Source organism: Pinus tabuliformis, chromosome 7 (genome assembly GCF_031772625.1).
Source record: "Pinus tabuliformis cultivar Carrire ecotype Pingquan chromosome 7, CPIR1, whole genome shotgun sequence".
NCBI lineage: Eukaryota > Viridiplantae > Streptophyta > Pinopsida > Pinales > Pinaceae > Pinus > Pinus tabuliformis.
The window spans coordinates 764,388,054-764,402,634 of NC_142293.1; the positions used below are offsets into that span (position 1 = coordinate 764,388,054).

Here is a 14,581-nt window from a genome sequence, read left to right on the forward strand (position 1 = left end):
CTACCCTTTTTGGTTTATATATCGACAAGCTTGAGGAGTGGTTAAATTCGCAAGGGGGTGATGGTATCTATTTGGGAAAGTTTGTTATAAGGCTTCTTTTGCATTGTTATAAGTTTGTTATAATGCTTCACTAGCAATGCTTCATTTGCATTGTTGAGATGAAGCGTAAAAATACCTTTCTCTTGATACCTTGGATTTGGATCATCTCTCCTTCATCATTTATACAGAGAATTCTTTTCCCATAACAGTCTACCCAAGCTTGATGAGCATCTAACCAATCCATACCTATGACAAGGTTATAAGTCCCTAGGGTTGTGACATAAAATTTTATCTTAGTTGAACAGACCCCTGGATCAACTTTGCATTCTTCCACACTTAAGTCTACGAATTGAAGTTCCCCTGAAGCCATTTCTACCTGTCTGAAATTGTTTTGCTTGCAAGTTGCCAACCCACATTTATTTAATGCATATGATGAAATGAAACTATCAGTCGCACCAGTATCAAATAATATTTTGAGTTTTATACCGTTAATAGTACCTGAGGATTCCACTACAGTGGACTGATGTTCTGCTTGGTTATTGTTGACTACTACATGGATTCTATGATTGCCTTGGGTATTTGATGATGGTTCTTTTCCTACTCTATGCATTACATTTGACGAGGCTTCCAGACAATCACGCTAAAAGTGCGGTCCCCCACATCCACAACAATTAACCTGAGATGGTCCCCTTGAGTCAGATTGTGAGTTTCTAAACAAGTAACTTCGTCCTCTTGTGCTACTTCCTCTTGCGTTTCTTCCTCTATTAGTAGTTCCACGATATTTCCAATGACAATTGTTTGACGATACAACAACTATAGTATTAACTATCATGGGAGCTCTTGCACCTACTACTCTTGGGGTAAATCTATTACCATAAGGAGGTGGTCTCGAGCTACTTCCCCTGAAGAAGTTTCATGGAGTCTTCCCTAGAAATCTTGGCTATGAAGGTCCTATTGGTCTGACATCCCTTTTTATCCCAAGATGCTCCTCTGCATAACAACCACATTCAACTGTCTTGGCTCTAATGATGGCTTCCACATCCTAACCATGGCCCTAATTCGAGGATTTAATCCATATACGAAGCGCTCAGCTTGACGTTTGTCAATATCTAGATAAGGAATATATTTCACAAGCTCCATAAACCTTATCTCATATTCCTCCACTATTTTGTTACCTTGGACTTGTTGAAAAGTGTAACTAGGTTCGGTCTTTATAATGACATGTAATTATGATTTTATGTAATAAGATGTAAAGAAGAAAAATAAATTTATTGTATTGCTCACTTCATAGGTTTCATGAGCAAGAGATTTTATTTTTGAGTCAAGACTCCCATTGAGAGTCTTTAGCAATTATTTGTCATCTAGTCATAAAATGTTAGTCATTGTCATATAATGAAGTCATGTTCCACTTTGTAAAAGGTCAAACTTGTCTATGTAAAGTATCCTCCAAGACCTTGTCACTTATTCTCTTCAAAGTCGGCCTACAACGATGGAAGAACATGCTAGAAGAAGTCGGCCTACAACAATGGAAGAACATGCTAGAAGAAGTTGGCCTAACTACTTGTGATCATGTCGCCCTAAAGGACATGAGATGAAGTGTATATATAGCCACACTCAGCCTCACTTAGAGGCAAGCAACTCAACAAACATTCAATGAAGAAGTGCGAAGAAGAAGGCTACAAAGAGAAGTGCGAAGAAGTGATCAGGAGAGTTTCTTCTGGGCAAGCAAAGGAGGATTCTTTTAGCCAAGCGAAGGAGGAATCTTTTAGATCAACGAAGAAGAGATTCTTCTGGGTCAGTGAAGGAGAGATTCTTTTGGGTCAGCGAAGGAGAGTTACATTTGGGGATTGCGAAGGAAGGTTTCTTCTAGGGTCAGCAAAGGAAGGGTTCTTCTGGGATACTTGTTCTGGATGACCGAGATAGAGATCTATAGACCGAGTTTCTCTAGAGGAAGTCAAGAAGAAGCAGTGTGAAGTATAGAGACCGAGTTTCTCTAGAAGGAACCGAGGAGAGCAGTTCGAGATCAAGAAGAAAGTCGAGAAAGAAAAGAGGTAGAGCATCAAGGTTAGTGACATGGTTCTTGGGAGGATACTAGAGTCAAGGGTCTTTGTCATGGTCTTGGTACTTATCAATTGAATACCTAGAAAAATAATTTTGATCGGGTTTTCCTCTCAAGAGGTGAGAGATTTTGGCCCTGGATGACAAGCTTACATACTGTGTCACTTGTCTTTTATTGTGCATATTGATAATTGTCTTGATGCAAAGAACATAATAATAACATAACAAAGAAAAGACTATAAGCTAAGAAGTAAAAGTATATCAAAAGCAATTATCAAGTAGAGAAATCTTTTAACTATTCATGCCCTAGATTTCTCAACAGGACTAGCATATGAAAGGCCCCGACTTCCTACTCTTGAAAGCAAGGTGGCAAGTATTTAGCGCGGAATTTTTCCTCTGACAACTCCCAGGGAACATTATCCTTTGTGAGGCGTAATTGTTTTTCCAAATTTCCCCACCAAACCAAGGCACTTTCCCTTAATTGAAAGATGGAAATCTTCGTCTTGGAGGTAGAAGAGTACTCTCTTAGCGCAAAACATATGTTCATTCCTTCTAACTATGCTTCGGCACGTTCCCCAGTTCGTCCTCCTAAAAATTTTGGGAGTTTGATCTTTTGCAACTCTCGAGAAATATCTTCCTTCGGTTGTCTATAATCAAAAGTCTTGGGCTCCCCTTGGTTTCTTCCCTCAAGTTGAAGTTACTCTTCATTGGCATTAGTTATTGGCGTCCCTTTTAATGTTTCCAAGATGGTTTCCAACAAGCGCATTATAACGGTTAACTCAGGTGCTGAAGCAGTTGGCGCTAATGATGGTCTCGGTGGTGGTGATGGCGATGATGATGACGACGGTGGTGGCATTAGTGATGGCGATGCTACCCGATGGCGCCATCGTCGTTGATATGTTTTGACCATCGCAACTTTTCCTGGTACCTGGACATATAATAAGACTATTAACATCTGAAGTACATTTAGATTTGATAAATATAATTTTTGTAAATTCAAGCTGACATACGGGTATAGTTTTTCTACTATTAGTACCTACAGGCAGGTTTTATTGGTATTGAAGTCAAGGAGGGTGGTATCATCATCTCAACAATGCAAATGAAGCATTGCTTAAGGAAAGGTTGTCAGGTATATGTAGTTAAGGAAGTAAGCAAGGAAAAAGGACCATCCTTAGAGCAATATCCAGTGTTATCCGAATTTCTGGATGTTTTTCCAAAGGAACTACCAAGATTACCTCCTGAAAGAGAGTTGGATCTCACAATAGAATTGAAACCTGGTACAAAACCAATCTCTAAAACACCTTACAGAATGATAGCTCCAAAACTTCAAGAATTACAAATTCAGTTGAAGGAACTATTGGATATAGGATGTCCCAATATTTCACCTTGGGGTGCTCCTGTAATTTTTGTCAAGAAGGATGGTTCCTTGTGGTTATGCATAGACTACTGAGACTTAAATTGAGCTACAATAAAGAATAGGTATCCAATGCCTCAAATTGATGACCTCTTCGACCAAATGAAAGGAGCTTCTGTCTTTTCAAAAATTGATCTATGATCAGGTTATCATCAATTAAGAATTAAGGAAAGTGATATCTCTAAGACTGCATTCCGAACACGCTTCGGGCATTACGAGTTCACTGTGGTACCATTTGGGTTGACCAATGCACCAACAATATTCATGAACCTTATGAACAACGTTTTTCGCAAATATTTCGATCAATTTGTACAAGTCTTCTTAGATGATATTTTCATCTACTCCAAAAATGAGAAAGAGCACGAAGAACATTTGCGGATAGTCTTATCTTGCCTCAGAGAACACCAGTTATATGGAAAGTTATCCAAATGTTCTTTCTTTCAGAAGAAGATTCATTACTTGGCTCATATCATATCTGGTGAAGGAATCTCAGTAGATCCTGAGAAGGTAAAGACAATCATGGAATGACCAATACCGAAAAATGCACATGAAATGCAAAGCTTTATGGGTTTAGCTGGCTACTATTGAAGGTTTGTAGAAGGATTCTCCAAAATTGCAAATCCTATCACAACCCTCTAGCGTAAAGGAGTTAGGTATGAATGGACTGAGGAATGTCATAAAACATTCTCTGAACTTAAAACACTGTTGACCAGTGCACCAATCTTACAAGTACTTGATATGGACAAGGACTTTACTGTGTGTACAGATGCATCTAAGAAAGGATTAGGTGCAGGATTAATGCAAGATAGGGGAGTAATAGCGTATGCTTCAAGAAAGTTAAAGCCTCATGAAGGACTCTACACCATGCACGATTTAGAGTTAGACACTGTAGTGTTAGATTTAAAGATATGGAGACACTATCTTGTAGGGAGGAGCTTTATGCTTAAAAGTGACCATCAAAGTCTACAATATTTGTTTACCCAACCGGACTTGAATGCTAGACAAAGACGATGAAGTGAATTCCTCAGTGAGTATGACTTTGGAATTTCCTACATAAAAGGGAAAGAGAATATAGTGGCAGATGCTCTAAGTAGAAAACCAAAGATCTTTTCCCTCATACTTATCAAGGTAGACTTGAGGGAGCGAGTACTAGAACATCTCTTGAGAGATAGTTGGTATTTAAAAGTGAGATCCAACCTTGATAGTAAAAATACAAAAGAACCTAAGTTTGAGGGATATGAATTAGAAGATGATGGAATTTTGCAATTACATGGAAGCATGTACATTCTTGATAATGGGGATCTCCAAGGCACCATTCTTAAGGAATCCCACAAAACATTGTATTGTGCACATCCTGGTGTAAAGAAAATGTATGCCGATACAAAAAAACTCCTCTTTTGGGCTAGCATGAAACGTGATATTGTCCAATTAATTGCAAAATGTCTCGAATGCCAACAAGTGAAGGCTGACCATTCTCATCCAGCAGATCTCCTACAACCTCATGACATTCCTATGACCAAATGGAAGATAATTACTATGGATTTTATCGTTGGACTACCTCTTATGCCACAAAAGCATAATGGCATTCTGGTTATGGTGGATAAATTAATGAAAAACACCTATTTCATTCCTGTAAGAGATACTTACAAAGTTCCTGACATAGCTCGGATATTTATAAATGAAATTATCAGATTTCATAGAGTACCTAAAAATCATATCAGATCGAGATTCACGATTTACTTCAAAATTCTGTACTTGTATGCAGTCAACTTTAGAAACTCAACTAAATTTAAGTACAACTTATCATTCTGAGACTAATGGACAAACAGAAAGGGTGAACCAAATATTAGAAGATATGCCGAGGATGTATGTTATGGACCAACATAAACACTGGGAAAAATACTTACCCATAGTTGAATTTACATACAATAACAATTACCACAGTTCAATTAGGATGCCTCCATTTGAAACATTGTACAACAGACCTTGTAGGACACCATTAAGTTGGGACAGGTTAGAAGATCGGGTGATAGTCGGGCCAAAGTTAATTGAAGAGATGGAGGAACAGGTAAAACAAATTAGACAACGATTGAAAGAGGCACAAGATAGACAAAAAAATTATGCTGATGCTCACAAGACAAAAAGGAATTATGAAGTAGGAGATCAAGTTTTCATCTGCATCAGACCCAACAAAAGCACAATCTGGTTTGCAAAAGGAACAAAGTTATCACCCTGATTTATTGGGCCATTCAAAGTTCGGGAAAAAGTCGGACTCGTCACCTATCGTCTTGCATTGCCACCCCGCTTGCATAAAGTTCATAATGTATTTCAGGTATCCGTATTAAGACATTATATAGTTGAAAAATCTCATAACCTTCACTGGAAGGAACTGCAGGTATCGGACGAGGGGACCATTTCGGTCGAACCATTACGTACGTTGTATACTGGAACGTAGGGTTCGACAATTGAGGAACCGCCTGGTAGACCAAGTTAAGGTCCAGTAGAACAAGTATAGCCTTGGATAGACTACCTAGGAAGATACAGAGACCATATGTCAAAAATACCCCAACTTGTGATGACTTTGATGAATTTAAAACCTTATTTTGTATATATTTACTTTATTTTGAAGTTGGATACTTAAGATTATTATGTTGGATTATCACATATAAAAATGGATTTTATTTCGCTGGTACATGGTATATGTTATTTGCTTAACTCTGCTAGTACATGGATACCAATATGAAATATGTTATTTAATTAACATTGCTGGAATATGGATACCAATATGAAGTTTAGTATTTGATTAACTTTGCTATGAAATCTAAATTATGAATTATGTTATGGATGAGATGTCTATAATTTTATTTCATTTCTGCATATCAACATGATTGATGAGATGGAAATAAAAAAACGACTACATTTTAATATGAAAGCTAACTTACAGATATATGGGTTGGACATGGCCAAGTACGTTATATAAACGCAAAGATCAATACCGTAGATAACAACATATGTGAAATACACAAAAACTATTATTTAAATACAATTTGTTTTAAAAATATATTGATGCATATGTTATAATGTGTGGACAAGTGTTTACATTGTAGATAATATCATTACCAAACCGACCACGTGATGACAAAATTTCAAGAACAATTGAGGCTCAATAAGATTCCATGATAGGGTGTTGACCCTGGTCCTACTAGGAGGAGTGAAGGTGTTGCCCACCGTTTACCCTAAAAAACCTGGAGTCATGGGAGGGCTGTACAACTCATGCTCCCCTGGACGTGTGATGATGACTGCCAGATGCCTACTAGGAAATTAGGCTGATATACTCGACGTTGCCGTTCTTTAGGTTTACGTATGGTTAGATTAGTATAGCTGAGGCCATGACATATTCCAGGAGAGGACAGATAGGATGGGAGCGGAAGATTAAGAAGGATAAGATGATTCTAGAATAGCTTGGGAACCCGGTAGGTGCATGGCATGACTATTATTGCTATAAAATTTTAAATATTCAAAAACACAAATTTTAAAATGCCCTCATGTCAAACAAAAATTCAATTTTGAAACACAATACTTATATGATTATAATAATCACTAAATAATTACTAATATACTAAATAAACCCTAACTTTGGTATGAAGTTTTCGGAAGGAGGGATCTATGTAGTGACCCACCTACAATTACATACAAAATGTGAATATTAGCATGTATACGGGGCATCCATATGATAACTACATATGCATGAACCACATATATTGCACTAGTATACATACTGGCTAATATTGGGAAAAGTCTAAGTTTAGGTTGATGAATCGATTATCGAAATAAAGTCATAACTTACCAGAATATAATAAATATATCGAGTGGGGCCTTGATATGTGTACCCCTCTATGATTAATCTTTTTAAATTAAAATATATATATGATAAGGATAATGAAATGTATATATTAAATTTAAATAATTTAATTTTTATTAAAGCAAATAAAATTATTTATTTGAATATTACAATGAAACACTTTGTGTCAAATCTATCATTAAATCAATTTAATTACATTGGAAATTAAAATTTATAAAATATGGCCAAAATCTTAAACTATATATATGAGCCACACCTCTATCCAAAAGGGAAAAGGAGGGTTGAGAAGATGGAGGATGACAATGAGAAGAATTGGAAAATGGTGGAGGCAGGGGACTGACAACACAAAGATAGGGAGGCGGTGGGGTTCAGGATTTAAGAGAAGGGAGAAGACCATACCAAGGAGTTAGAGAGAATACTGTGAAACAGGGAGGAGATTTTGGGGTGAGTCTTACAGAGAGGGACAAGAATTTCTAACAGAGTCAGACATTGAGCCTGATTATTCTTGGAATTTTGGGCACGGGGGCCAGAAGATTTGTCTTCTAGATCTGGGGACTGTACAGGTAGACCCTAGATAGGCTGGGAGGTAAAAGATAGTTTGGTAACTACAGTAGTGGGAACAACAACACCTTCAGTGGATTACCAGGTGTTCTCCTGAAATTTAATTCTTCTTTAAAATTTTAGTTACTGTCTGGTTAAAGTTTCAAAATTAGGGCTTTATACTGTTGGGTTAAAATTTTACAGTTACAGGTTCTAGAATAAATTCTTTGGTTAAATTGCCCAATTCGGGCTTTACAAAACACTACCTCTTCTAGAACTTGGTAGCATAAAAAACTGATACTCCTGTCTTACTTATTTGTAGAAGCCACTTTTCCTCAACACTTTGTGATAGTTTTCTTCCATTCATCCTTTTCGTCAACAACAACAATAGACAAAACAACTTGCTTCTTACCATCTCTTATAAGTCTCCTTTTCCATTCCTCCCTTTGTTGAGGAAGGTCCTCCAGCTGCAATCTTCCATAGCTCCTCCAACTGCACATTTTCCATAGTGCTGTAGAACCTTTTGGGATTTTTCATTGTTTTTCCTCCAAACTAGTGTTGTCTTCTGTTTGATTTGGAACATTTTCAGCTTCCTTGTTGTTGTGCTTTTCACCCATAGTAGCACCCAAGGGAGGATGAAGTAGGCTATCCAACCCTGTAAGCTATAGTCAATGATAAAGGGGGAAACCGATTATCCAATGTTTTGGGGCAACATTGGGTAAATTTGGGGTAGTTGGGGCTAAACTTGTAAGTTGTAACCCATCTCACAAAAGTAAGGAAAAGAACCCCCAAAAGGAATCTATAAATATGAGAGGGATGAAATCATTTAATCATCATTGTGGATTGGAATATCTCTGTTTCTTTGGAGCTGAGGCCCTGAGGGTTTTAAGAGCCTTTTTCCCCTTGGTTAGTTTCGGTGGAGATGATCCCACCCTAGCTAACCCTCTATCTTTCTCTATTCCTCTATCTTTCATTTGGTTTTGGCAAGCAAGGAAATCTCTGTGGGTTGATTGTCTCAAGGAGACAAATCTGTGACATCCGTATACATCCTGAGGCTTCTGTGTGGGCAGTGAGTCATTTTGAGGGTTCTGTCTGGAAACAGTGAGGCAATCTGAGGCCAAACTGAGAAAGTTTTGTAGTTTTCAAAGGAGGCTGCAGGAAGGGCGGAGGGCCGAAGTCTGGCCGCAGGCGGGTAACAATATAGCCAGCCACAATCCTGAGGCAGCAACTAATCAACACAACAAACAAGCGAATCCATTCTGGACTGCTCAGGTAGCAATGGAGCCAGCGAGGCAGTGGTTAGACAGCATACAGGACAGCGAAGGTAATCTGGATGAAAATTCTGTTACAAGCTTACCTGACAGTGAAGCAGATCTTTGGGGACAGCAAGGTCCCAGCTGGCAATTGCAAGAGTGCCTGGAAATTTTACAGTCCATAACAGTGAGTTGTTAGATAGTAACAGCGGATTTGGATAGTGCTAGGGCAATTGTTATTAATGGATTACAGTTGGAATATTGTCCCATCGAATATTGGTATTACAGTTGGAATTATATTGGTGGATTATTGGTTACTGTTCATTGGACAGTTAGACCTAACTTATGGTGGTTTGCTGGATAAACATATGGCTGTTGAATATCTTTAATATCATTAGTACATTATATAGAAGGATACCTACTGTTATTTGAGTGGATAAATGTGTACTGCTATTATGATATATATATAAGTGGAATCTTTATGCTCAAAATCCTGATTCTAGTAGTAACTTATTTGGTACTTCCCAAGGGGCGGGAACTGCTATTCTAACTCTGAGAGGATTCCATCCACAAACTCAAGTTTATGGCTGACTTATATGGCTCATCATCATTTAGCTATTGCATTTGTTTTTTCAATTGCTTTCAACAAATTATATGTATATATATAAATATATATATAATTTGTTGAAAGACCTATACAAGAATTGAACTCTAAAGACAAAATTTCCTTTGGGACACTACATTGGGTACCCCAAAATGTTGAATTGGTGTGAAACATTGCACAGGCTTTTCAAAAACATTTTTGAATAAAATCTAATAATGCCATCTTATGATGTGGTAATACCTGACACATGATTTCATATGTTAGACCTTACGAGTTATGACTTGGAGTTTATGCAATGCTACATAATACATTGGAATAATATCAATGGATCTCTCTCTCTTGCGGTTGTGTATTCTCTTGTATGTGCTTTTTGAAATGGTATCTGGAGATTCAAAGAGACAGTGAAGGATCAGGATGGAGGGATTGTGGGCACATACAGATAATTTACTAAATGAGGCCAAAAGTAAGGCACACGTTGAACATATCATACACAAAGTTGTAAAGTGTCACACAGGTGCATTAACAAGATACATTTAAGTTTAATTTATTAAAGTGGTTTTAATTAGTATTTTAAGAATCAGTCAACTCAGACTTGGACTCATCCGAGTTGATTGAGTTGACCGCAAACTGTATCAACTCGGCCATTTAATCAGTTCGAGGGATGATTTAGTATCAATTTGGCTAAGTCTACCGAGTATGGACCTACTCAATTGAGTTGGTCTTTTTCCTCGCTATGACAAACGGTTTGAGGAAAAGTTCAATTTTAATATTTTTACTTAAATACCAAATTCTATCACCCTAAACCTCAAAAACAGACTATATAAAGATTCTTCCTGCGCTCCACCCCCACCCCTTTCTTTGCCTCACATTTCTCTCATTGAACATTAGTTTGCATTTGGTTCCTATTATTCATAGATCACATATTTGTTTATATTCCCGTTATTGAATATTTGTCATTTGCATGTTTGGGCTTTTCCATTATATTTTGACTTTAATTCTTTTCCTATACATATGTGCAGATTTTACATAAGGTTGCTTGTCTAGGCCAAATTGTTGATTGAAACTGGGACCCTTAGTTACAGTGGTTCCACTTTGATGTTTGACTTTGAAGTTGACAAGAATGTTAGCGAGCCTGAAATATAGGCAATAAAAATTTATCTGATTAAACCATATATAATAGATATATCTGTTTATTCCAAGCAATAAAGTTTCACATATCATTTGCATAATTTTCTTATCTTATTACATAAAACTCTACAACCCTTTGACCCATCGCTTTACATGTTTTCTGAAGTAGGACAATAAATAGCTTAATGTATGATTTCTAGTCTACTTTTGATGGTATCCCTTTATTCCTTCTAATGATCGTACTCATTTCTGGATATCTATTTATTAGGGATTCGTTTGAAACTTCAAGGTCTTGATTGTCAAATAGGAAGCTTCTTTGCTGATATAATTTCCTTCATAAACCATACCCCAAGTCGTCTAATATAAGTCCACTTGTCTGGTTAGACATTCTTGTGAATCGTGATATATCTTCCTTGCGTGGAATTTTGCACAGTTTTAATCATAAATATTGCCTAAGGAAATAAATTAAGAAGACTTCTGTCTATGATGTTTTATCAAGAAAAATTTAGGTACTATGACATCCATTTTTGTTTGACTGAAAACAGTAAAATGACTATCTTGGAGCTTCAATTATGGACCTCTTTGCTAACTCTATTTCCTTGATAGATTGCAGATGCTGTTGTAGTATCAAAATATTTGGGGGCCACGTTGTTAATACCAACCATTAAAGATGGTCACAAGGAGCCAAACGGGTGAGTGTAGCTCAATTGTCAACTAATAATATAATATTGGATTGACAATTCTGCCATTTATCAAAAATGCTGACGGTATGTGGGGATTTCTCTTCAATTACAGGGATATCTCTTTAAACTTTAATTGGTACCAGTGACCCCAAAACAAAGCAGATATGATCTTGGCCAAGCAAAATAAACATTTTATATCATTTCCAGAATATTGAAAAACGTGTCATAACAATTAGTCTGGTTTATTGGTATGCTTCAGTGTATGTTCTGTACAGCTGATATGAAGCTGATGGGTCCAATATCTATTTTGTGTGTAATTGAGACAGCAAGTGTTGTTTATCAGGTCTTTTGCACTCACTTCACTTTTTCTGTTTTGTATAAATATCTATTTAAAATCTTCGTCAGGTATCAAGATCAGAACTGAAGAAGGCTCTAGTGGTACTGATCTTGCATCCTTAGGAAAGCAAGCATGAACTCCCTATGTTTGATTCATTCCTGTTGTGCTACCGATTCCGTTTAGTTGGTTGTAAGAAATTTGAAAATTTTATTGGTTTTTCTTTTTTCATTCCGTTGTTTAAAGTGTTAGTCACCAGAGGTGTTTAATGAACTCATGCCAGGAGAAAAGTAAAGAGCATACCAACTAGTTTACTTCCTTCCCATTCATTCTTGTGTTTATTGCCCTTCCGTTTCTATGGACTCAACATATATTAGGTCTTCACTTCTTTTTCATTTTTTGTGATTAATTTCTATGTTGTAATCTCAATCCGAAAAGTAATATGTGTACGCTTATCGACCTTATCCCTTGCTCAACTTTCTTGTAGTCAGTCCTTCCTCTCTTTCTCCTCTATTTCCTTATTGAAATGGCATCTGTCTGGCTTCTAACATAGCTGTCAGGACTCTTACCACCAAACAAGACATAGGAGAGGTAGACACAAAGCAAATGTTGATGCCAGATAAAACAGGAGAGATAAAACAAAAAAATACATTTTGTCTACTCTAAAAATTTAGAGCATAGCAAATGCGAAAATTAATAACCCTTTTTGAAAATGTGACAATATTGATCAGGGGTGTAGTTAAGCCCTGCATTGATTTCCTAGCTTTCAAAAGTGTCATAAATGTGTTTTTCTTTTGGAAAATGAATTGTCTTGAAACAGCACATGCCTGGTACAAGGTTACTTGGAAGCGGGATCACGAGCAGGGAGTGACATTTTCAAAAGCTTCTAGTTTGGGAGTGAATCGGGAGCGAATTTTCATATAATGTATATATATTTTTATATAATTTGATGCATATATGTCAAAAAAAGCATGTAGAATGATGAACTAGATATTAAAGGCATAAAAACATGGATTACACCATATAACATCAATCATCTAGAAATTATAATCTTCATTAACCATGTTCACAAGTTACAAGTTCTCATTTATAAAGCATGTAAGGGTGCACATAACCAAAATAGCATAGAGTGTAATCCATCTCTGAATTGAAAATACATCAACAAATAGGCTCTAGATGGCCTCTAGCATCCAAAAAAATCATGCTACAAAAAATACCTACATATCATCAAAATCATTGCATATCTTGGGATCTTTGTCATTAATATCACCCTCTAAGCAATTAACATAAGATAGAAAAAATGTAGCATGTCAAGTCAAGATTTTGTTTGAGTGATGGGTACATTTTTAGTAGGGTCATGATAGAGGAGTTCAACAACCAATGTCACTAACATGAAGGTACATAGAGGGCTTGGTGCTCTTGATTAAATATGAGTCCCATACCCTAATACATGACAAAATCCAATGGAAACATTGCAATCCCCCGATCCCGAAATATTGAAAAATTGATAAGTCTGTTGGATTTTGAGTGAGATCTAAGATTCTACTTTCTCCATATGAAATCCAATGAGGTTGGAACCACTCTCAAACATCCTGAGTCATTTCATGGTAATGTTAAAAATTTAAGTAAAATGATGAAAATAAAAGATAAAGGAGAATGTCAGTTTTACTTACATTACCATGAATTGCATATCAATACTAGGGACATAGGCTTGAATATTAGGCTACCCTACTCGAAAAATCTTGTTTCTTTGAAAAAAATTGCATTTGGAACATCTTTGTGACAATTTTTTTTGTGAAAAAAACCAGGGAGTGATTTTTTGCGGGAGCGTGATGGGAACAAATTTCAGGACCCGGAGCGAATTTCGGGAGCGTGCTCCTGGGTCACTTCTGATTCGCTCCCACTTGGAGCATGCTCTCAGGTCGCTCTCGATTCGCTCACGGTTGGAGGGCGCTCCAGGAGCAATTCGGGGGGGGGGTGGGGGAGCCGCTCCCCGCGACCTTGGGCTGGTATAAGAGGTCAAACTTCCCCATGAAATACAACATCTGATACCTTGCGCTGGTATAAGGGGTCAAACTTCCCCATGCAATGCAACATCTTATATCTTGGGCTGGTATAAGAGGTCAAACTTCCCCATGCAATGCAACATCATAGTTTGTGGAATTTGAAGATAAAAAGGCTAGGCAAAAGGAAACACTGAAATAGGGAGGATGAGGAAACTTCCTACAATGAAAGCAAATGCTAGTGTTGAATTTGCAGGCTCTTCATCTATCCCTTCTACCATTGTTAGGGACCCCTTTTGTTATGTTCCTCCCCCTCCTAATAGACAACATAAAAAGAAGCTAAAGAATATTCAAATTTGTTTTACACCTCATCCCACCTTTGTTAGTGCCTCTTAACCAAGTCAAACTTGACCAACCTTAGATAACCATTGGAAGAAGCAATACAAAGATGCTTCTTTTGAATACATAGCTAGATGGTGGTATGATGCAAATATCCTCTTCAATGCTTCCCACTCAACTTATTACCTACCTATGTGGGATTTTGTTATTGCTATGGGAAAGGGATTCAAAAGCCCTAGTATGCATACTCGAAGGGATCTCTTTTGTAAAAAGGGGTTTTCTACATAGATAAATACTTGAAGGATTTTAAAGGTTCATGGGCCA

At 37.1% G+C, this 14,581-nt stretch overlaps 1 protein-coding gene across 2 annotated transcripts in view; it reads left to right on the plus strand.

Annotated features, from left to right (window-relative positions):
• LOC149249794 (protein MANNAN SYNTHESIS-RELATED 1-like) overlaps window positions 1-14,581 on the plus strand; it is a 133,766-nt gene that overhangs the window by 69,157 nt on the left and 50,028 nt on the right. For both annotated transcript variants that reach the window (XM_089458784.1, XM_089458783.1), the window contains exon 4: window positions 11,505-11,590. In XM_089458784.1, coding sequence (XP_089314910.1) covers window positions 11,505-11,590 — 86 coding nt within the window. The remainder of the gene's footprint in view (window positions 1-11,504; window positions 11,591-14,581) is intronic.